The 24,503-nt window shown below is 47.5% G+C and overlaps 1 protein-coding gene across 3 annotated transcripts in view; it reads left to right on the top strand.

Moving 5' to 3' along the window:
* The window catches only part of LOC125337154 (glutamate receptor ionotropic, kainate 1), a 108,586-nt gene that overhangs the window by 60,959 nt on the left and 23,124 nt on the right, over window positions 1-24,503 (top strand). For 2 of the 3 annotated variants that reach the window (XM_048326513.1, XM_048326522.1), the window contains exons 5-12: window positions 6,688-6,741; window positions 8,307-8,480; window positions 11,291-11,434; window positions 18,475-18,582; window positions 19,270-19,314; window positions 21,880-21,993; window positions 23,001-23,204; window positions 23,576-23,799. In XM_048326513.1, the coding sequence (XP_048182470.1) occupies window positions 6,688-6,741; window positions 8,307-8,480; window positions 11,291-11,434; window positions 18,475-18,582; window positions 19,270-19,314; window positions 21,880-21,993; window positions 23,001-23,204; window positions 23,576-23,799 (1,067 nt within the window). The remainder of the gene's footprint in view (window positions 1-6,687; window positions 6,742-8,306; window positions 8,481-11,290; window positions 11,435-18,474; window positions 18,583-19,269; window positions 19,315-21,879; window positions 21,994-23,000; window positions 23,205-23,575; window positions 23,800-24,503) is intronic. The other variant, XM_048326531.1, reaches the window with a different exon arrangement.

A 24,503-nucleotide genomic window follows, 5' to 3' on the forward strand; every position in this document is an offset into this window, starting at 1 on the left:
CACACAGGGAGTGGTGGGAATTAGAATTTACTGGTGTCACTTGCTATACATTCCTCGACAATCAAAGTCTAAAGCACTGGCTCCTGCACTTCGTTGACCTGCAGGAAATAGTTCCGAGCAAGCCGTGCTTTGTGACGGCAGTTCCCTTCTTGCTGCACCTGGAGGGATGAGGGAGGAGTTGTTATTTCTCCTGCCAGTCAATCTGATGGGATACCCTGATCCCAGAAGAGCGCCAGAGAGGTTCCACTGACTAAATGCCCGTAAAGGTCCCTTTCTGCTCCCATCCCAGAATGTTTTACTGAAATATTTAAGTTCTGCAGAGCAGCTTTTTGTGTCAAAGTTCGTAGGGCACGTTACTGCATTCATCTGTGGAGCCTGGAACCTTCCTCTCCAGGCTGGAGAAACTTGGTGCTGGGGACAGGGACTGGCAGCATCCTCAATGAGCTGCAGCACACAATTCCTGTGAGCTTGTAGGGTGAGATTTCCTGCTCTCAGGAATGCTGGCCTGCACTAAATGCTAGGATTTTTTCGGTGTGAGCGATCTGAGGTACGGGGAGGGCACTGCAGCAGCACTGTTTGGGCAAGGGGAGTGGGCTGTGCCCCCACTCTGCTCCCTGCAGGGCTGCCCAAAATCATCCCCACTTTTGGCTGCTCCAAAACGAGATTTGTGGGGGAAGAGTTGACAACACAGATTCTGAAGGGTCTTCAACAGGAAGGTGCAGATGTCTGGCACACTGCAGGAGGCACAAAGTTTCCAATATGCCAGGCTGAGTATGGAAAAAAACCCCCAAAAACAAAACCTGGGTGTCAAAGGAAGAGGAGGGAGTGCTGAAAGATGCACCAAAGCGGGGCAAAGCAGCAGAAGAGTTTGTGTGGGATATGGATCAGCCAGCCAAGTGACAGGCTGCAGATACAGATAATGCTCTCCAGTGCCTGAAGAACTGGGAGAAGGAGGGGGAATGACAGTGTGGGAAAAAACAGGAAAACTGAGAGAGGTACACCTGTGGGTCAGCACTGTGGGAGAGGAAACAACATAAATATAGGCTAGAAAGAAAGGGAAAATGGCTTTTCTGTGAGCTAGTTCTGTGGCTGAGTGTGGATGCTGGCAGCAATAACTCAGGGGTTGAGTTCCTCCCCACCAGAGGCAGCAGGGAAATGTGCAGGCGTGGAGGGCTCTGCATTCCTGTGGGACTCCTCTGATTGCAGGTCACAGGGACAGCCCTGGTTCACCTCCCCATCCTGGCACTCACACACCCCTGTGGCTTTTTACCTGGATGGAAGCAGGATTTCCAACACTGGAGAAATCATTTCAAGGAAACTCTGTGGTTTTAGTAGAGAATATTTTTGACTTTGCAAACAATCCAGTAGATGTCACGGGAAAAACAAGTGCTGTTTTCCCGTGTAGTTAAATTCTGTAAGGTTTCTAACAGGAGCAGGACTCAGGGTCACCTAAAGCCGTGCCAAGGCAACTCTTCCTTGCCTGTTCACTGTATTTAGGTAATGTAGTAGGTGTTTAGTAGCCCATGGAGCAGGGAGGGGGCACCAGCCGTGGCACTGCTTGTTTCCCAGGGACAGAGGTGCCCAGAAGCTCCTTTGGGAGCAGAAGGATTAGCCCAGAACTCTGCTGGAGCTGTGCTGGGAGTGTGTGCACCAGGGCACCTCTTCACTCGCCTCCTCCAGCCTTGGCTTTACAAAGATTGCTTCTCTAATTTCTCCTTATTTATGGCCTCCACTAAAACCCCATCAAGCCACACTTCCTTGTGTGCACAACAAGAACAGGAAAATCAATAACCTAATTTAGCCAAAATACAGAGCTGAACAAGCTGTTCCCTAAACTCCCACGTTGCCCCTTCTCTGACATGCTCACAGAGCCTGGATGTCCTCAGTCCCTCACCAGCCCCACGAGGCCTGGCCCTCCTTTGCTGGCTGTGGCATTTACCTGGCATATTTGGTGGAGAACGGAGGTTGGTGCTCTGTCTGCAGTAGACGAGCACTCCCCAAGTAAATGAGATCTGGCTCTTGCAGATTGCCCTCTGTTTTATGCACAAATCCTGCAATTTATCCCGCACGTTATTTAGTCTGATACTGCCTTTTGTAAGAGAAACTTGGCTGAAGAGGTGTAGTTGTTGTGGCTAACCCTCAGTTTGTTCCAACACACCAGGAGCTGGCACAAATTTTACTGCTAGGCAAACTCACCTCTCAGGAAGTATGTCCCTGCTAACCTTAAATTACCTACTCCTTTCCTCACACCTCCAAAACACACTTGAGGAAGTGTACTGTATATTTAATCAGGTTGAAGGCTCTCACAGAGCCTCCTGTAAAGACGATGTGACAGACAACGAAAGGAATCATTAATTCAGTTCCTACAGAAGGCTGAAAACCGGGTGTCACCAGGGAGCACATTCCTGGTACAGTAATAGACGTGAGAATAGAAAACTTCAGCTCCTGACTGTGCTCCTTCAGGAACCTGGCAGGTAGGCTGGAGCCCACTCCCTGCTAAGAAAAGGCAGGATTAGCTCTGTTCCCACTTTCATGGGAGAAACAGCAGTGGCAGATCCCCCAGGTGCCCCGCTTTGGGTGAGAAGCAGAGACGTGCTTGCCTGGCTGGTTCTCCTCCCCTTCCTGATTTTATGAAGGGTTTGCTGGTGGGGGACACCCTCCTTCGGCCCCCTGGTTCCTGCTGGGACATCAGCAACACCCGTGGAGGGGTGTGACAGTAGTAATTCAGCCCCAAACCCAGCAGCGAGCCCAGTTCCCAAAAGGACAGGTGGGTCTCTGCAGAGGCAAATCCGCCTGGGCTCTGTGGGATGATGGGGTCTGAAGGGTGGTGTGGCTGCTCCAGAAGCCTGGGATCTCCTCAGGAAGCAGCAGGAGGCACCCCCGGCTGCCTGGGGCACTTGTCCTGCCCCAGTGCCGTGGTCCCTGCTCCAGCTGGGCCCCGGCACCACACGGTGCTTCCAGAGCTGCCTTGTCTCTTGGCAGGGCCGCAGGGGAGGGAGCCACCCCGGCTGGACACCTGCTGTGCTCAGAGGGATGCAGACTTCCAGGGAGTGCAGTCAAGTCCAAATAAAGCTGTCTGCATGGACTGTGTGCCCAGTGTAAACCTATGACACTCGAGAGCCGAGCAGGCAGAGGGGCTTTTATTCACTGTGCTGCACCTTGCTGATCTCAGAAAACAGCGGGGATAATTAATTGGAAAATGAAATGCATTTAATGATCACTACATTAAATAACTAAATCACAGCCTGAGCGAGGGAAATGCAGAGTGAGAGCAAGCACAGGATTTGGTGCAGTTCCCACTAATGCACTTGCCCGTCATTCCAGTCCCAGCCCGCCTCGAAGGGAGATTGACAATGGATCTAAATGAGGCAGGGAGTTTTTTACAAGTTGAACAAATGCAAGTTAGAGCTGGGATGTGATTCAAGCCAGGAACAGGGCACCCAAAAGAGATTTTCAGACATAAGGGAGAGTATTTTTACCCAGCCTCTGTCAGCTTGCCATATATAATTTGACCACTGATACTTTTTTGGATTCACATTGCGGTTCGTGACCCACAGCTGAAAGTGCACAGCTGCGAAGGACAAGGCCCAGGCTCCTGATCTGGAACAGATAATTAGAGATGGAAGTGTCTTTATCTCCCTTTGTCCAACCATCTCTGGGTTTGGCTGGAGAACAAATGTTATACAGGGAAGGCTGGGCAGGAGACGCACAAGGAGAATATTTGAGGCTGATTTCCCCAGTTTCCATTCATCTGAGCTCCACTGTAAGCAAAAGCTATTATTATTTAAATAGGACATTTGTATCAGGTGCGTAATTATTTACATAATTACATGCAAAGTTATTTAAATAGCAACGTGCAATGAAACCTCATCCCCGTTTCCTGTGGGCAGGCACACAGACAGAGATGCTGCCTTCCCCTCTCTCTGCTGGGCTCCTTCTCTCTTTCAGGTTCCCTGCTCTGTGGGAAGCTTTGCCAGGTGCTTCAGGGCTGTCCCAGCCTGAAATCCATCTTTGGTCCAAGCAGGCTCTTACTGTCTCCTCCTGGAGCTACTGGGAGCTGCTTTCCTGTGCCTGCTGTGCTGCAAACACTCAGCAGAAGAGCCCTGGAAACTCCTGTTTACACTGACAGGAGCATCCAAGGGATTCAGCCTCGGGAGCAGTTATTGATGCTTTGGAATGTACAGCATGATTCTCAGCATTCCTCTTGCTTTTGCTTTGGCTTGATTGCATCTCCTGTTTTCCTGCACTGGAGCAGTAAATCATCCTTCAGTGGGAATTTCACTTAGCAGCCATATTACCCTTAAACATAAACAAGTGATAATTGCAAAGCCTCTTTGATCCACCAGCAGAAAGCCCCTGTTCAGTATCTAGTGCACACGTCACAGGCATGTCTAAGTGATTAATAGCTGTTAGCTAATTATCATCCTTAATGACTGAGAGAGGGGAGGACAACCGGTTGAGGTTGTTCTCCTCAGGGGCTTTGTTTCTGGTTGGTGTGGGGTTTGGGGGTTTTGCTTGGTTTTTGGGCATGTTTTGAGGCTCATTTTGGGCTTGTTTTGCTTTAGAGAACAAACCTGTAGCTTGACTTGTGAAATCAGGATCATTCACAGCTCTGTGTGTGTCCTGCCAGCTCTGTTCACTCTGGCGATCAATATTCTCCTAAGAGCTTTCACCCAGCGCGTGCTCAGGAGGCAAACGCTGCTCTCAGCTGCTCTCCTGGATCTGGCAGGAGAGCTGCCCTGGCTCAGCTTGCTGGTACCCTCAGCAGCGCAGCTGCAGCAGCACAAGCTGGGAAATGCTTCGCAAAGGTCCAGGCTGCACTTTGTAATCCCTGCAGTAAATGTGTCTGGCTGCCTCATGGAAATCTGTGTCTCAGGGCAGTAGGGGGGGTAGCACTGGCCACGCAGGCAAGCTGGAGGTTGTATTCTCTGCTGACAGAAGTGCAGTGGCCTCTCAGCTCTCCTGTCTCGGGCTGCAATCCGAGCAGGAAGGAATCATTTATTTCAGTCTGGCCGTTTGGATTCCCCCATGTAAACTGATAAGAACTTGCTTTCACCCCACCGTGCACTGACTGCAAACACCCTGCAAAGGACCAAAGAAATCTGGACATCTCCTGGGCTCAGAGCACATTTGTTTAACCTGGCAGCTGCTCTGAGCCCCACAGGGTCACAGTTGGCTATTTCAGTGCAGTTTCAGCTCAAAGGAGATCTGCATCGTGAAAATCCCATAAAATTGGCACCTCCTTCCCAAAGCCACGGAAATCCAAAGGCTCCAGGGAGGGGGACTGAGTCCAGCCAGTCCCAGAAACACAGCACACAAAAGCTCCCCTGGATGCAGACCTGTATTGTTGTCTGTGCATAAACAGGGAAGGATCAGCAGCCTCCAGCTTATTCTACAGGTAATAAAACAGCTCCAAGAAACAGAAGAGAAGAGGATTAATAAAATCAGAAATAAAAAAGGCAATTTTGATGTGTAAATCCAGTGGAGCATTTCAATAAAATAGTTGCCTTCTGGCTTGACTTTTAGTGGCTGGAAACGGATCAGTTGTTTGCGATTAATCATGAGCTGGTCTTACTATCTGCTGCAGCTCAGGAAGTTCAGGGTTTGCTTTCTCCCTTTCTTTTTCTTCTTTTTTTTTTATGTGAGGAATTGCCATACACAATCACTCAACTGATGTTCAGAGGCTTCTGCCAGAAGAGGGAATTTTGGCTGGCCAAATCCCACTATGCCCCTCTGCCTTTCAAACAGCTACTCAGGCACTCCCAAAACTGTCCTAGAAGGGAGGAATTAATAGCAGATCCTTACACTGCTGTGATCAGGACTGAACTGGAGTTAACCTTGCTCCCTGTTGCTGTCGTGGCAATGAATCCCTCAGCAATTTCCCAGTTTATAATTCCTCCTCCTCCTCCTCACAAGATGCCAGAGGGCAGAATTTTCCCATCCTGGCAAGAGCGTGTGGGGACAAGTGTAGGAAGGCTGGGGGGAGGCTGTGGAGCAGCCAGGTACCCACACACCCTCGGGGGTTATGAAAGCATTCCCACTGATTCTGGGGAGAGCTGAGGGAGTAAAGCACATCCTTCTGGAAGTGTCCTGCAGCACAAAGCCTGGGAAGGAAAATCTCATCCTCCTCTGCCCCATGTGGCCGTCAGTGTCCATTTAGACCTCCGGAAGGTCAATCCAGCCCAAACATTCTTCCACCCCAGTTGTTTTGGCACCCTCCCGCTGACCCACATTCCCAGGTGGAACAAAAAGCACTTAGAGAAACTTCCTTCTTTCTGTTTTCCTCCTTTACTCCTGAGCCCTCACCAGTGTCCTGTTCTCACCTGGCAGCAGAACAAAAACCTGCCCCTAAGCACTTCCCCCTACAAACTGTGTTGTCTGCTAGTAAATTCCTTTTTAACACTTCCAGACTGCAGACTAAAGGTTTTAAAAATCAGTGTCTCGTTATCTCTAGTAATTTTTCTTGTCCTGGAAGTTTTGCAATCTTTAATCTCTTTCCTGAGCAGAGGTGATAAAAACACCATTTAAATACAACAGGATATTTTTGGCTCCTGAAGAAAAATGTAGGGTTTATTGCAATCAAGCTCTCATGACCTGTGATGTGTTTAACCCTTGCTTTTCAAAGGCACTGCAACACACTGGGAGCTTTCAGAGTAAAGTACCCTCACCTTTCCATCTCTTTCACAGATTCTCTCCATGGGAATGATGACAGAATACTACCACTACTTTTTTACAACACTGGTAAGGAACACTATAAAGTTCTGGGGGGGGATTTCCTCTGTTTCAGAAAAGACAGCTAAAAACTTCCCCTTTTTCTACGAGATCTTTGTTGCCATTAGTCAAGGAAAGCCCTGCAGAATGGGTGCTAACACTCCTTAGGAATATCAGCACCCACAATTTTGTAAAGAAATTGTTCGGCCACTAACACTGTTAGTGTTTGCTAACACTTTAATGCAGTGAAAATTAATTGCAGCATGGTGATTAAGGAGAAACTGCCAGTCCAGATGGACCAGAGTGAAACAAAATAAAGAATGAACGGCTTTGCACCGTGGGCACTGCTGGCTCATCACTGGAATATTTCATTTACATATGAAAACACAAAATCACTAATGGAAAAAAATCACTCAGTAAATTTTATAATAAATGCAAACCCCGAAGTTTTCTTTGGTGGTCAAAATCTATACTTATTTCAGCGTGTTTTTCCAATTTTTTTACCTTACATGAGATATATAAACATAATTCAATTTGTGCTTAAGGTTCATTTACATTGTAGAGTAGAAAGGCAGCAAAGATCCGATATTGCTGGAACAGTCCTAGAGGGCTGGACTACATCATGTTCATCAGCTTATTCTTTATTTCCTTCCCAAATCAAATTTTATGTGGAAGTGACAAATCACTTTGAATCCAATATCCAATTCATTAGAAGAGATGCTCCTGCTCTTTGGAACTTGAAGAAGGAGCTTGAAATAGTTCTCCTTGAGGCCATCTTAACATCAAGGAAAATGTGAAAATTTAGGATTTGCTGTGGAATTCGCAAATTTATACAATAAACAAACAAGAATCTACCAGAATACGGTCACCACCAGCAGCAGTGTGCAGGAGATGGTGCAGAGCATTTCAGAGCAACCACCCACCTCTGGGGTTGTGGTGTTGGGAATGTTCTGGTTTGTGGTAGCAAACCATGACCAACTCATTTGTCATTTTCCTGCCCTGCTGGGATCGGGAAAAGCGGAACCATGGAAAAGCAGCTTCCGGCTTTGAGGAGCAGTTCTCACGTCTGCGCTGCCTGACCAGCACAGCTCGGGAGGGTCCCACACGGTTCAGTCACCCCACATACCCACTCTTTTCCTGCCCTGAAAATGCCAGGCTCTGGAGCACGTGGAGCCTCTGCGCACTGACACATCCTTCCCACAGGCTGGCAGAGGTGCCTGGGGAGGCACGGCGGGGAAAATGGGATTCATGAGCAGGCAAAGCGCAGCGCTCGCCGTGTCTCTCGGCATTTTCCTCCCCCGAGCTGAGAAAGGAGCTTGACACTGGCCAGCTAATTCCTCATGTCGGCCTGTCAGAGCTGCAGCACTGCTATAAATTGGAATGTGCGGGTTGCTTGCAAAGCATTTCTGCTGTGGGGAACCGGTATTCTCGTTCCAAAAAGCAGGTGTGTGGTTCGTCACCCATCTCACATGGCTTTGGCTCAGTCGGGTTTCAAACGGGAGCAGCCTTTGAGGGCAGCCAGGGTGGGCACACGCGAAAAACCCCACCTTTGCCTTTAAAAATGCCACATGTTTGCGTTCTTGCTGGTGCTTTAGGACCTGTTTGCACTGGACCTGGAGCCCTACAGGTACAGCGGGGTGAACATGACGGGCTTTCGGCTGCTCAACGTGGACAACCCGCACGTGTCGTCCGTGGTGGAGAAGTGGTCGATGGAGCGGCTGCAGGCGCCCCCCAAGCCCGAGACGGGGCTCCTCGATGGCATGATGACAGTAAGTGAGCATGGCCACGCTGGGGGGTGGCACAGGGACAATTCCCCGTCACGGTGCCGTCATTCGTCTCGTCGCTGTCAAAAACTAAAGTGCTGCCTTGCTTGTCCAATCTCCTTCTGCACTGGGCAGTGGCAAACACAGCAGCAAATCAAACTTCCCGAGCAGGTACAGGATTTATAACCTGCAGGGGCAGATTTCACATGTTGGGAAGGGAGTAGCATTTTTAAATGGGTAAAGTGCCCTTTCGCATCATTTCCCTCTCTACAGAAACTCTGGCTTTTGAGATGTAATTTAAAGATAGATGAAAGGTGTCATCAAGCCAGGGAATTACAATTCCTCCCTAGCACTCCCCCAAGAAGGAAAGGAAACAATAGGAACAATTACATGGACAACAAGGGTGATGGGATGCCATCTCTTTGCAGTATGAGAAAATGTATCTCATGGACTGAGTGGAGCTCGAAGCAATAAGAAATAAGACTTTATTGCAGATGATTGCAGGGAAAATTCGGAAATGCCTTTACATCCTGAGGAGAGACGCATTAAGTGTGCTGTCCCTGGCATTTCACACACTGGTGCTGCTTTGGGCAGTGTCACTGTGCTCACTCATACCCAAAGCAGGGAGAAAGTTGTCCCTGGGAATTCCTGATGGGAATTCACACAGAAATACCCCAAACAGAACACTGGGAAAAGTAAATTTCTCACCACTCTTCTGCTCTCCTTGGCATCCCCAACTCTTGTCCTCTCCTTTGCATCTCCATAATCTCAGCGTCCTTGCTTCTCTGGCACAGCCCTGAGGGTAGCCACTCCCTCCCGCTGCGATCATTTCCATATTCCTGGCAGGTTCCATGATTACCCAGTTTGATGGAGAGCTGCACCACTGCTGCATTTCATTGACAATGAGGCTCTGACAGGCTGCAGAGTGCACGGAGATCAGGACTGTACATCCTGTTATTAACTTGGGATTTATCCCTTTGGCTTTGTGCTCTGCTGCTTGCCCTGAGAGCAGCTTGTGGGAAGTCAGCAGGGCACAAGAGAGACAGTTCTGAGTTCACGTCCTGCTTGGTGCCCACACCGCACCCAGAGGCAGAGCTGTTCTAATGACATCCCTGGCTTTCTTTGCATGGTTTAAGTAGCACACAAAAATCAGAAAGACCAGTTCCAGGACTGACTCTGAGTCTCTTTCTCCTGACATAAAAGCACAGACATCAGGGTGAGGTGGTTGACTTTGGAAAATGAGGTGACCTGTTGCACCCTGCAACCCTAAACAAAGCCGCAGTGAGGGGAGAAGTGAAAAGCCAAGGAGGTGGCACAAGCTCCCCACTGCTGCACGAAGGAGGGACGAGTGACAGGTGGCACAAGGACAGGACTGAGCAGCCAGGCCTGGCAGTGCTGCGGACACTGGGGATGCACCCAGGCAAAGCAGCAGCGCTCCCAGACAGAGCAGCACAGTGAGGGCAGAGGAGCTTTGTCATAAAGCATCTCCTCCCAGGGCCAGTAAAATCCAATCCTGAGGGCCCAGTCCAGTGTAAAAACCGAGGTCTGCTGACACTGATGGGAATATTTCCATTGATTTTGAGGGGTTTGGGGTCAGCCTTTGGTTCCCTGAGTGTGGCTGGAACGACTGTCTGTTGTGAGACACTCCACAGTGAGAACAGCTGGTACTGTCTCCTCCTGCTTGACTCATCACTCACAATGTCTTCTGATTTCACAATGTGCTCCCATTGTGGAGCATTATTTTCAGCAGATCCTGGCAAGCACATCAAGACCAATTCCTATTCTGCACTATCTTAAGATTAGTCCTTAGATTCAGATACATTTGAGCAAAACCCTCCAATGCTGATAACACTGATGCTGTTGTAATTTACCCAGGTAAATGGCACGGACAAAGAATCAAATGTAATAATTTCCCAGAGGAATTGCATGGAAAAGAAATAGAAAATTGATCAGCTCAGTAGTTCCCATAAAGGAGTCCAGTTTCTCCTCTGCAGAATTAGTGCCTTTTCTTTTTCAGGCCACTGCTTAATTACTCATTAGGTTTACCTGGAAGGTAATTTGTACAGCATCATTAAGGGAGGCACAGCCATTCCCACCTCACTGTGAGAGCACTGAAGCACAGCGCAGGTGAAGGTGAGACTTTTCTGAAGTGACAAAGCGGGACAGAGTGTGTGATGTCAGTTTGAGGCCGTGCCTTTGAACCCACAAACCCACTCTCAAAAGAAACACAGATGCACAAAGAGCACCCAGTAATTTTGGTATCTGAATCCATGGGGTAATGTTCAAGGACCTAAGGGCTGTAGTGAGAAGTCAGATGTGCGAGTCCAAGTTAATCCCCCAAAAACACACCTCAGAAGGACAATTCCCCTCCCTCTAGGATGCCATTGCACAGGTTTGTGCCAACAACCAAGATCCTTGAGGGCAGCAGGCACCTGGAGGCAGCAGATACCTGGGCAGTGGGATGTGTTCCAGGTGATCAGTGGGACTGGTTTCCCTGGAAAGCAGGGCCAGCCTGACCTGTTGGGAAGGCAGCAATCCCACGAAGGCCATGAGAAGAGTGGCTCATACACCTGGGACTTCCTAAAACCCCTCTCCAGCCTGCCTGGGACCCCCTGAGCTCCCTCTCCCCGTAGCTCCCCGGTGCAGTTTCCCTCCCAGTGTGGAAAACACTCTGGACTCAATAGGAGAACCGGCTTTTGCTGCTCCTCAGGGCTCCACGGCGAGCCCAGGCGTGGCTTTTCCCCGGGAGCAGCGCGGGGCCGGGCTGGCAGCAGGAGCAGCCCGGCAGGCACTAACCCAGCCCTGTGTTTGTGCAGACGGAAGCCGCGCTGATGTACGACGCCGTGTACATGGTGGCCGTGGCCTCGCAGCGAGCCTCCCAGCTCACCGTCAGCTCCCTGCAGTGCCACCGGCACAAGCCCTGGCGCTTCGGGCCCCGCTTCATGAACCTCATCAAAGAGGCAAGTGCAGAACCTCTGCCTGTGGGCAGTGCCATCCTCCCTTTCCTCTCCCCTGGCTCGGGCTGCTGCTCCCTGTCCTGCTCCTTGCCGTGCTCCTGCTCCTGGCACTCTCAGGGTAAAGTCTCCCTCACTCAGCACTGATTCACAGGCACAAGGCTCTGGCTTCCATTCTGCTCTTCCCAAAAAACCAAGCTGCTAAACCCTGGCTGTGGCAAAGTCTCAGACTAAAACACTGAAACACCCCCCAGGTTTTTTACTCGGGTAATGTTTGTTACGGTTGATTGATAACTTCTACAAATGTGAGGTGACTACGACAGTTGTTCTGGAAATTGAAAGAAAAGCGAGTCTGTAGCTCTGTCCTTGCTTCACTGGGTAATTCCGACTGTTTTGCAGATTGTTTGATCAGTGATCAATATCCAGAAAACATTGCAGCCAGTATTTCTAAAGAAGGAAATTGCTTCCTGAAGCAACGGAGCTTGATCCAGAGGTGTCCTAAAAAGATGCGTTTTAGTTGAAATGCCTTCACTCTTTCAAAAGTACCAGGTTTTTTATGAATTTCAAATGGAAACCTTTCCTTTAGGGAACAGCGCAGAAATGAAAATCGGAAATTACATGGAGTGTCCCACATATGCTTTACCTTTTCCCCACCTCAGTCCCTTCCATTTGAAGAATAATTATAATGACATTGAAAGTTAACAAAAGACTTTGTATCAGTGAATAAACCTATAGTGATGCCCTACTTTTTTGGGGGATGCTGAGTATCAAACTAAGGGTAGCAGATGTGCCCCAGCAGATCGATTCAAAGCTGAACAGTGACACAGCTCTCATACATCATGGACAAGCAACTTCTCCTGCATGGAGTGAGATACGGGAGCTAATTACTGATGGCCTTGCAGATAGAGTCTCTCATGGTCACTAAAACACTGATTTAAATACTCTTGAGAGTCTCATCTTCCTGTGTCTGTTGTGGCCAAAAAAAGGTGGTTGTTAAAAGCAGAGGATAAGGTTTAATAAGACAGTATTGCATTTCCTGCAAAGCCTAAAACAGGAGCTGGAAACAAATAGCAAATACATCTGAATTTCCCTAGTTCATGTTAGGATCTGGTTTGTTCAACAGGGATAGAGGAACTTCATAAATTAGGGATCAGTGAATAGGTATGGAGGAAATAAAGTCAAGGAGGCAGAGTGATAGCTTGGGACCACATAAATAGAATTTAATTCTCCTGTTTTGTGATGTGGTACTGGCATTCTGTGAAGGCATTTTACAGACTGGACTAAAGACAAATATTCGGTACTCCAGTCTAAATAAACCAGCTTCAAAGACTTTGCCTGCAGTGATTCCTGCAGTTGCTGGAGTTAACAAGTGCATCAGTGCCTGGTGAGGTTTTTGCATTTTATTCTGCTGATAAGAACTGAGGTCACCTCATCTGCTTTGTGGGCCAGGGCTGTGAAATGTCTGGCATCAAGGCTCTGCAACAGCTCATTAAGGAGTTTTTCATGAAAAGTAAATCCTTGTCAGAAGCTGTGTCTGAGTGACCCAATGCCATTCACAAGTGAGGCATGTTCTGATCTCTGAGCCCTTCTGGAGGAGTTTGCAGGGAGTGCCCCTTACCCCTGCTCAGAGGGAAAAGGAGGTTGTTGTCTGTCTGCAGAGGGGGAGCAGGGACAGAAAGGATCATCCCACCTTTCCTGGAGGAAAAAGGGATGTAAACACAAAATGTTTTTATAATTGAATGATCAAGTCCTGGTCATGTCCCCTCTAAAGCATAAGATAAGGCCCCAGATCATGGTTGTTTTTCAATTGTCATCAAAACCAGCGTGAGCTCCCCTTGTTCAAACGCAGCCACAATTAAAAGAACAACTGCAAAGACAAGGAAAGAGATGCAGATTTGACTTCAAGTGACTGTTAAATGCCCTCAAGAAGAATCACAGAGAAAAATCTCAGAGACTGAAAGACATCTGAAGAGATTTCAGTTCCTGGTGTGTTTCTGACGAGATCCATGCCAAGCACTGAGCCCAGGAGTGAGAGCAATCCATCTGCAGAGGTATCCATCAATTTGTTCTGTTCCCCACTGACGGCATCTCCAAACACAGGAGCACAAAACATCTTCTAAGAAAACAGAACATTTCCGTTGTTTGATGGTCTTTGCTCCCAGAGTCAGCATGTCAAGAGTGTTTTCGTGGGACTCCAACCCTGCAGAGTGGAACAAATGAAAAGGAGAGAGCAAAGGAGCTCCCCACCTCCCCTGCTCTCTGAGAGAGGGGCTCTGTGGCAGCACTGAAATCTTTGTGCAATGACTGGGAAAAGATGACAGCATTTTGCTCCAAAACATGAAATAAAATCTCTTCTGCTGCATCTTTGTCATTGCATTTTAGCACTGCGCCAGTGACAGGGTCTGTGGGTACTGGCTGGATTTATTCTCTGGCCTCTGGTGCTACACTATTTGGTTACTTCAAATTAAAACAGTTGTTACTTTGGTAGGGCTTCTCTCAGCAGATGATTTAATATTGACACTGGATCCACTCCCACGAAAGCAATCTTTTTCCTTTGTTTTACTTTTCAAAACTTACTTCTTGTCCATGAAGTGCATTTCTGCTGTGAGCCTACTGCTGGCTGTTACTTTGACCTGAAAGCTCTTAATTAGGAGAGCAAACTAAACAACTTCCAGACCTGCAGCCCATGGTGCTTTATTAGGAAGTAAAGCTCGGCTTCCCAAGAAGACAGTGTATGGCTGAGGGTAATGTCAACAAGGATCCTTATTCTGAAATCACATTTCAAGTGGAAAAACACTTATTCATGCAATGATCTCTGCCCAGATTGCAAAGTAATTGCAGGATTGCATGCTGAGAATAAATACATATGGAATTGATGAAAATTGATAAAAGTTTATCTGTGAGGTACTGATACTGTGATATCCCAAGTCAAAACAAGCTGCTTGACACAAAGATTACATATATTTTCTTCCATTCTGTTTTCAGTTCATTAAATGTTACCCGGGCAGTAGATTTGTTTATGAAAGCGAGCAAGAGCTATGATAAAGTGACTTTATCTGACTACATGGGGGATGTTTTGACATTTGCTACACAAAACATTTTTTCAGGACATATTTTGTATATCCAGGCTTACTCAAACACGTTGCACAGGTTACATTTTCCACGTTCACAGTCCAAAATAATCCCACCCCTCCAGCCATGGAAAATGCACCTTCCTGCTTCTCACTGCATTTCCATTCCAGTGCTGCTCAGTGAAATCCCAGGACTTTTCCTGGACCCGTTCCAAGGAAAGAGGCTGTGGAGCATCATAATTCTCAGTTTATCTCCACAGATAAAGCTCTGTGCTGGCGAGTGCTGAAATTCTCTTTATTCCATCGGTTATGGCAGATTTGGAGCAGGATAATGGCAAAGTCATACCCTAACTCACTGTATTCCCTAATCCTGGGGGATCTCTGTTAATAAGGGGATTAATTGTAAGCACTGACAAGTTGATGTGTGGCTCACCACACACGATGATTTCCCCTTCAAGGAGAAGCAGTATCACTGTCACTTCAATCTGGCAGCTCTCTTTGCAACTCCAATAAAGCAGGGACTCTCTCTTCCCAAAGGAAAGAAAACCAAAGGAAAATTAAACTTGGTTCTTGGTCAGTAGCATCTTGGTTATTACTAATATTATTATTATTATTATTAGTTATTATTCCTTATTATAGTGGTATTGTTATTTATGGCCTTGGGAGATTTTGTTGTGTAAAAGTGACCTGAGGTGTTCTGAGCGTTGCTTAGCTTTTTAAATTTTTCATTCGGGTGTCAGGTACCATCACAGCCCTCATCAGAAATTTGGGCATATCAGTTCCTTCACCCCTGTGGTTAATTAGGAATGTACACTAAATCATTAACTGATGTTCGTTTTGTTAGGAACTTCTGATAATAAATAAACAGATTATAACCCCAAGAATTAAACACATATGCTATGGGTCAGGATAATCCCAGGACAAAACAGAATAGGCAGGAGAATATTCTTACCTTCAAATAGACTTCACTCCAGCTTCTGAGTGTATTCCTCCCCCAGTGAAGAGTCCAGCTGGCTGATTTCTGACCAAACTCCCACTAAAGCCAGAGAAAAACCCAGCTGATTTCTGGCCTTTAGGAAAAAGTTTCCAAATTTTCAAGTTACACTTAAACAGCAAGAGCAGGAAAAAAGAGAGAGGAAATAAAAAAATACAGGTCTGTTCTACAAAATAAATAACTAAATCTGGTCTGCTTGGGGAATTTCTCGGGTCATTTCTCAGGGATGCACAGGCTGGGAGTGTTTGGTGTCTGTGCAGGGCCAGGGGCTGGGCTGGGTGATCCTTGGGAGTCTCTTCCCTCTCAGGGTATTCCATGACTCTGTGGCAAGTCCGGAAGCAGCCGAACGGATTGATTCTGGGATTGACCTGTTGATTGGCTCTGGCTGGAACGGAGGCTGCTGCAGGGATTGATTGGAGATGGTGAAGTGGAAATTGATACGGAGAGCGTTTGATGGGTGGGAATTGATAAAGCTCCTCTGGGGGGTTGGACCTTGGAAGCTGAGTCAGCTCTGTTCTCCTGTTGTTGTAATTTCCCATCAATCTATTGATGGGGATTGTAATCGGAATATTTAACCCCAGAGTTCAGCTTGTACTTTCCCCACAATCCTCATCTTTTCAAGCAGTAAAAACAAGGAGTTTCGCAGTAAAAACAGTTTCACAGTTTTCTCATTAGGTTGCTTTGTGTATTTTGGCCATGGCAGGTCCCTGGCAGGCTGAAGTTGTGTCTGAAACCTGTTCTGTCCACTCCCTCCTCGAGGCTTAGTCAGAAGGGGTCTGAGCAGCTGCTCACAGTGATGCTCTCTGATGAATTACATGATCAGGTTCCAATTCAACTCTTATTATGTCCTGTGGCATTCAATGTGTCACCAAGAACACGAAAATTGCTATAAATCCTAAGTGTGAAAGCATGAAATCCCATCTCTGTGATACACACTCATGCAGCTCCTGGCTCTTCAGAAGTTCTGCTTCATTTCAGTTTGTTAATTAACACGAACTCTGCAGCTGCTGCTTTCTCTATTTCTGTTTAGAAGAAAGAAAATAAAAATCAGAAATTAAACTTAGAATTCAGATGGTATTTGAAGCGTGTTCCTCATCATTAGGGTTTAGAAATCCCATCAAACATTTAACCCTTCTGAGAAACACTGCCTGGCTCCTGTTTATATTGAAGTCATGTTTGGGTTGTTATTTGGTGGTCTGAGTGGGACTGAAGTTGGACAAAGGCCCTGTTCACTTCTCTGTACCTTAAAATTTAAGCAGCTTGTAGCACCTTTTCCTTCCTTTAGTGCAGAGGTAGAAGCACCAAAGCCTGTTTGGAAAAGTGAGATGCATTTCACCATCTAAATCTCTTCTCCGCAAGAGCGGAGATGGAGGCTCCTGCTGCCAGTGCCCAACATAACACGTTAGGTGTTTACTCAGGATCCTCCCCTGTTGGCAGGGGAGCCGAGCGCAGGATTTGTGATCAATGAACGGGAGCATCTCACAGGAGCAAATCACCCTCCAGGAGAAACTGATCTCTAAAGAGCAGATTTTGTAAAATCTTCCATCTTTGTGAATAAGAGATGGGGGCACGCCAGAGGAATAAAAAGACAGGCTGGAAAAAGAGATATTAGAGATTGAAATTCATTCATATGTGTGTCCCCCCCCGCTATCTTGATTATATCAGGCATAACAAACAAACAAGTAATGAATAACCCTGCAAGTGTTCTGCTGTTTACAGCAGAGACTTTTGTATATTCCCAAGTCATTACGATGGAAAACCTCACAGCAAGTTTATTGAATTTATGCTTTTCCATTCTTACGTTACTTGAGTACATTTCAAAGTCCTGCTGTTTCCATGAATTCCAAATGCACCAGATTTGCCTGAGACACGTGGTGAGAACTCCCCAGCACCCGAGATTAAATCCTGCAGATTCAGGGCTGGAATTCAGATTAAACAGGGAGACACCAGTCTGTAAGTGTGGTGATTTTTGATGCAGCTCTCCTTCTGTCCTCTGTCTCTGATAAATCAAATGAGGGATGATGTGTGGTGGAAAAGCTTGTAATTTTAAATTATATGGCTGACACACACGAAGGAACAATGCCATCATTTACCGGCAGCTCTCCTTGTAGCTTTGACCAATTTAATCTAATGGGGGAGCTCCCAAAAATGGATTATCAAAATTGTCTGCACTTTGAAACCCATCACTTTGTTTTATGGATAAGCACCAGCTCTGGGGACAAGATGGGCTGGGAGGGAGAGAGATCTCGTTTCAAGGCAAACGGGCTGGGTGGGAAGCTCACAAGATGCAGCAAACTGACACTGCGGAGGAAGTCCATCCTTGCCCCTGGTCCTTCTCCCTGAAGAAGGGTTCCCAGCACGGGGAATCCTCCTGGCTGTGCAGGACAAATCCAGGCCCAGGTGCCAGCGTTTACAACAAGGATTAGGATTCACTGGGTTAGGCTGCAACAGGAAAATGCTGCTTGGCCACACCTGCTCCTCTGGGACTCGTGTGCTGTCCCTCAGCCCCGCGTGTGACACTCCATGTCCTTACCCTGCAAAGCTTTCATGGGGTCTCTGTGACTGCCTGGGCTTCTCCTGGGAGCTCCAAGGTCCAGCCCCACAGCCTGGGCAGAGCAGACTCCTTTTCTTAATTCCTCAGTGAACTCCTATGCAGTGCAGAACTGCCCTGGCTTTGGGCACGTGCAAGTCTCTCTTTCTCTTTAGTCAGTCTGTACTTTTTTATCGGTACCAGACATATGTAAATCAATCTGTGTCAACTGTCACAGACTTGTGCCTGGCTGCAAAACGCAAAACATATCGGAGAGAAGCTAAACAACAAAAAAAGGGGGTTTTGTCAAAGCAGCAAAGCCACATATGCTTAAAAAAGCCCCAGATTTGGAAGTGATTCAATGCTGTGGCGCATTTAAATTGCAGTACTTGTTCTGGGTTCCGAGCAGCTCCTGCTGGGTGCCACAGGGAGGGTGTGTTTGTGTCCCCAGGCACGGTGGGACGGCCTGACCGGGCGCATCACCTTCAACAAAACTGATGGCCTCAGGAAGGACTTCGACCTGGACATCATCAGCCTCAAGGAGGAAGGCATGGAAAAGGTAAGCAGGCCTTTTGTAAAAATACATGGCAAAAAGCTAATTTGACAAGGGCATGGCTCCTCAGCTTGACTCTCCCGTGATCGGGATAAAAAACCCCACTATTCTCAAGTGATTTGAGTCAAAGTTAAAGCAGAGCTGGTAGGATTGGTTTTTCATTTTACAGTGTGTACCGTGCATTTCGAGGTGTGGGAGAGGAATCTGGGGCAGGCAATACTTATCTGATGGAAAGAATCCCTTTAAGTGCACCTCATTTTCAATCCGTGCCACTGCAACGGTGAATGGTAAATTCATATATGAGAGAGAGAGAAATTTATACAGAAATGCACAGACAAATGGGACACGAGGGAGAGAGGAAAGGAGGTGCTTGAGTAATAACCTCAACAAAGTGGAGATGTTGAGAATCCTCCAGGTTTTTAAGACTGGATTGGTTCTTCTTCCCTTTCCTCAGCCCTCAGCCATCAATATGGGCTGCCCTGGGGGTGGCTGCTGTGGGTGTCCCAACCCCCAGCACAGGTGACAGCAGCTCCCGGGGCTGCTGGCCCTTGCTCTATGTGCTGGTTCAGCTCTGGATGGTAATTGCTGATGGGTTAATTGAGGCTTTAACTGTAATTGCTCCCACACAGCTCTCCAGACGGCTTCTCTTTTCATTTTTAATGAAGCACTCTGTTTGTTTTTCCCTGTACCAAGGCTGCTGGCGAGGGTTCTAATCATTTATATAAAGTGTGGAAGAAGGTTTGTACACAGACAGGTGATGCCAAAACCCTTTGGGCTGGGTCTTCACACTCAGCCCTTGGGTTTTGATAGTGACTCTCCTATTGCAGTTTAGAGACAACAATCTCTCTGAAAGCAGGAATTTTCCTGGCAGGATAAGTTTCTCTCCACTTGAGACACTGTAATTCCAAAGACTATTAAGATCTTGGCAGGATTCAGATTTCTCACCAAAATCAGGGGGTGTTTAATTATTATTTTACTTCTTGGGAGTTGTGCTTTTCCCTTTCTTTGAGCACAAGCCCCTGGCAGCAGCAAAACCGGTCCCTTTCTCAGGTGCCATCCTTCCTGATCCACCTAAAATTTACCACGAGGGGTAAATTTACACTATTTTGGATGTGTATTGGCATCAGCTGCAAAGTCTGGTTTAACGTGCAGGGCTGGGGGTGGTTTTGCCCACACAAACCCCTCAGTGCTGGCAGCATTTGAGCATTATTGCCTCACGATTTGGATGAGTGTGTTATTAGCTCCTTACAGCAAATAATCGAGATGATTAAGTGGGTGCTGCCATTCACTAACATACGGAAATTGGGACTAAGCTTGTTTATAAAAGATGTAAATTACCCCAGGAATCTCATCCCTCTTTGAACATTAAGTGCTTAAAGCACAAAAGTGGGATTTGGAGACCAGCTCCACACACGGCTCCCCACAGGACTCACAACCCCTGGGTGCTGTTCTATGAGGAGAAGATAAAAACTGCATCCACCAAGTTTAAAGCGCTCTGCAGTCATGAGACAGGCATTTTTTATAGTGCTTAGAGTTGTATTTTGTCCGTGGTTCACACAGATCTCATTATTCCACTCCCCTCCCTCATATGCAGCTTAAGAAAGTTTGGGGTTTGTGTTGTTTTTGTGAGAATAGACCAGTGTAAAACACTCTCTAGAACCCTTTCTGTGTTCTCATGAAGCACACACATACTTAACAGCCCAGTTTAATCTCCAGTGGATCAGGCTGAGGCACAAAGGCCCTCTCCCCTCGTTCCTGGGGAGTACATCATCCCCTGACACGCAGAAGCAATCTCCCTTTTGACTGCAGGCATCTCGTGTTCTGCTGAACTGAGGTAAAGCCAATTACAGCTGCTTCAGAGCAGGGGCTCGCTGGGAAGGGCACATGACACCTCTCAAACTTGTCACTAAACTGCAAACACCCCCTGGACTCCCCACAGTGACGTCCTACCTCGGCCTCATCCTTCCCACGCCCTCTGACCACTCCCCCGTCCAGCCAGGGCTGCCCTGCGGTGCTGTCCCCTTGCCCAGATGTGCAGTGCTCTCCTGGTGTGTTCTGTGTGCTCCGTGGCCATGCAGCTCCCTGTTCTCATGGTCGTTGTCGCCCTTCCCTGGTGCCAGCCAAAAAACACATTCCACATCAGTAACAGTGAGCAGAAGGGCTCATCCACCCTCGTGCAAATCCAAGGATATTCACTGTATTCCTGGCTCAGGCTGTCATAATAGCCAACACTTTATCTCCTTTGTAGATTTGTGTACTTTCCAGATCAGCTTTCCAACCTGATCTAGTTTTGGAAACAAAGGGAATGACTGACAAATGCTTGGCATAAGCATTTTTTTTTAAATGGCATGGCTGTCCCCATTAAGAATTTGGAAAATAGAAGTTTGCGAAAGGCAAGAGCAGTGGCACCCGGGGACACAAACCCCAAGTTTGTTTGAAATGGTTGTGCTCTCCACAGTGCCCAGCACAAACCAAACTGCCTGAGCCAGCTCCTCGCCTGGAGCTCCTCACATCAGCCCTCAGACAGGCTGGGCACCACAGTCCAAGGGCAAAAACACTGGAGATGCTTCCAGGCTGCATTTAAGTTGGGTAAATATTGAGCTGAATAAATCACGTGGTTCTAATTTCTGCCCCCACAAGGCGTAGATCCAAATTCACTGAAATCACACAGATCTTCCCCGGAGGCTTTGGATTGGGTAGTAAATACTGGAAGTTGTCACTGTCTCTGGGGCTAGAAAGGAATTTGCCTTTGGCCACTGATGTTTGCTGAACAAATGTGTGAAATGGTATCACCTTGACAGCTCTGGCATATGCAGGAGTCCAGGAATGACAGAATAATCTTTACTAAACCTGCTGAAGGCACAGGGCAAGCAAAAGGCCAGTGCATCCATCAGTCTGCTCCAATGTAGTTATTCAGGCTTTTAACCTGTTCTATCAGAAGACAGAGGTCTTGCCACGTGTCTCAACTCCGCCATTGAAAAAATTTTTAAAAACTCATAAAAATAGACATTTGAGATTTTCTTTAGCAGGGAACAAAGCCAATGTGTTCCACTTTAGTAGCCAGTTGGCCACCCCAGCACTGAACTGCCAAGCCTTGTACTCTCCCTGCTCCTGGGTTTGCACTTCTGCATTTTGCAGTCGTTCCCTGGGGGTTCTGGACCAGCCCTTGGTGCTGCTGCCTTTTTCCGAGCTCCTGCCCTCCTCCAGCACTCAGTCCCTTCCTGAGGTGACCAGACCCCCGAGGCCGGTGCTTTAGGGGTTTAGGGGATTAGGGCAGCCTCTCACCTGCTCTCCTCTGTGCAGATTGGGGTCTGGAACTCCTACAGTGGCCTTAACATGACGGACAGCAACAAGGACCGGTCCACCAACATCACGGACTCCTTGGCCAACCGCACGCTCATCGTCACCACCATTCTGGTAAGGCTCCCCAGATCCTTAGATGTAGGGTCAGGATCCACATACCCATCCATGAGATTGACTCGAAACCACCCCACTGCCAGTGGAAGACTCCCAGGAACCTCTGCCTCCAAAACTGCTTCACTTTCTCCAGCATTTCAGAGAGAGCCCTGCGCACTTTTCCTCCCAGGAGAGCGAACACACATAACCACTCAGGTTTGCACTCAGCGCTCATACAGCCTCTGTTTTCCTGAAAATGAGACAAAGAGGGCTGAAAGGAAGTGCCAAACAGCAAACAGACAGATTGAGCCATTGTTCTTATTGTGAGGAATGGAAAGGGTGTAACTGGGGATTTGGGAGCTGCTCTGCCTCCTGCTTTCTGCCTGCCCAGTAATGCCACATTTTTTTCAATTGCTCTGCCTAATCCCTCAGGAGGAGGGAAAGAGCTCAAAGGGTCCCTGCTACACTACTTGTCTATTGCCAGAGGTGTTTTGCCACATCAAACTGCTTGCCCAGATCTTCTTCTATCAAAAATCCTGAGAAAGGGAAAGCAAAAATGCACTTTGCAATCTGCCTTTTCTGTTCTCCATTCCCTCGTTGCTCCATTTGAAGACTTTTCTCAGTAAATGCTTATTTTTCACAGAATATAAAATGTTAGGTTCCCCTTAGGGTTTTTCTCTGTTATTTGGATCCTCTCTCCATCAGTATCCCTTCCTGTCCCTTGGAGTGGGACAATGTAGGATCCAGACCTTGGGTCTGAGTTTGGAGCTGCTGGGCACAACTGGAATTAAAGCTCCTGGGAGCCACAAATGGTCCATTCCACTGAAAATTAGGGCCCTTATGCTCATCTCTAATTCGTTCAGTGAGTTTGTTAACACACCTAGAACAGCTTTTAATGCACAGGGAAAATTGTTGGTTTCCATCTACTCGCAATCCCTTTGGAAAACATCACCATCGTGTAGAGAAACTGATCCAACCCAAGGCAAGCCTCAGGTCTCTCGCTGACTGACTGCTGTCTTTTCCTGCAGGAGGATCCCTATGTGATGTACAAGAAGTCTGACAAGCCCTTGTATGGCAATGACAGATTCGAGGGGTACTGCCTGGACTTGCTAAAGGAGCTGTCAAATATTTTAGGCTTCATCTATGAGGTCAAGCTCGTTTCTGACGGCAAATACGGAGCCCAGAATGACAAGGGAGAGTGGAATGGGATGGTCAAGGAACTCATAGATCATGTAAGACTGAACCCTTCTCTCTCTATTCTCCTTTCACCTGGGGTATTTTAGAATGAAATCTTTGCTGTGGTTTTCGCTTTTTAGAGCCACTGCTGTGTCTGTTCTGCCACCCATCAGAGTAGGAGTGTCTGAATGAACAGTTTGCAGGTGCTGGGGGGAAACCTCCATCAGTGGCCACATCCCAAATTTCCCCTGCCTTGTAAAAAGAGAAAACAGAGTGTCACCCCCCCAAAATACCCTAGAAATGTTAAATTTTGTTGAATTTGAGCCAAATTTGGCATATTTTTTAGTTCTTGGGGAAGAAATGGAGGGAGTTGCGGTGGGTTTGCTGAACATGAAGGAGACGAGTGTTTTCCCTTTTGTGTTCCCAGAAAGCTGACCTGGCTGTTGCTCCTCTCACCATTACCTATGTCAGAGAGAAAGTGATTGACTTTTCCAAGCCCTTCATGACGCTGGGAATCAGTATCTTGTACCGGAAGCCCAATGGGACCAACCCCGGCGTTTTCTCCTTTTTAAACCCTCTCTCCCCGGATATTTGGATGTACGTTCTCCTGGCCTGCCTTGGAGTCAGCTGTGTCCTCTTTGTCATTGCCAGGTAAGGCCAGGACAGAGTTTTAGACGCACCCACAGCCTCTCCCCTCGCAGGTGTTGGATGGGCTCTGGAGTACAGGGCTATCAAACCATCCTAAGGGGGTTATCCAATCCTAAAACCTTTCTGCAAAGGCTTGGTATTTTCTCATCAACACTGCTGTCCCCTTTGTGTATTGCGCTGAGGTTTTGCTTTTCCTAAGGGCTGTTCCAAGAGAAATATCCAACGGGATGCATCAGGAGGCAGCACCCCAGCAGACATGTGCTGAAAAGCAGCTTGTTCCTTGCATGTAGGCATTTCCCTTTTCCACTCACGGTGCACACAGTTCAAAGGTAAAAAACCCAAAAGGTGAACCTAGTTTTGCTGGAGGTCCAACCTTGGAAGTCTTTTCCAACTGAAATTGTTCTGTGAATTACAGGAGGAGAGGTCAGGGGTTAACTTCCCGGGGTGGCCCGAGGTGAGAGGAGAGTTTATCCCACCCTGGCAGCTGTGGGGCTGTGTACAATTACTCGTGACTTCCCGCAGGCTCCTGCAGCGTCTCACTGTACCATAAATAATAACGCTACTGTACACAACCCATGATCTCAGTCATGACTAATCTGGAATCTGCTCCACTCTGACAGACTGACTTTTCTGCAGTTGTGTGCCAAGACTGAAAACATCCCCCAGCCCTCTGCACTTCAGAACAGTGGAAGGGAACATAAATGCTT

Source organism: Corvus hawaiiensis, chromosome 2 (genome assembly GCF_020740725.1).
Source record: "Corvus hawaiiensis isolate bCorHaw1 chromosome 2, bCorHaw1.pri.cur, whole genome shotgun sequence".
Classification (NCBI taxonomy): Eukaryota; Metazoa; Chordata; class Aves; order Passeriformes; family Corvidae; genus Corvus; species Corvus hawaiiensis.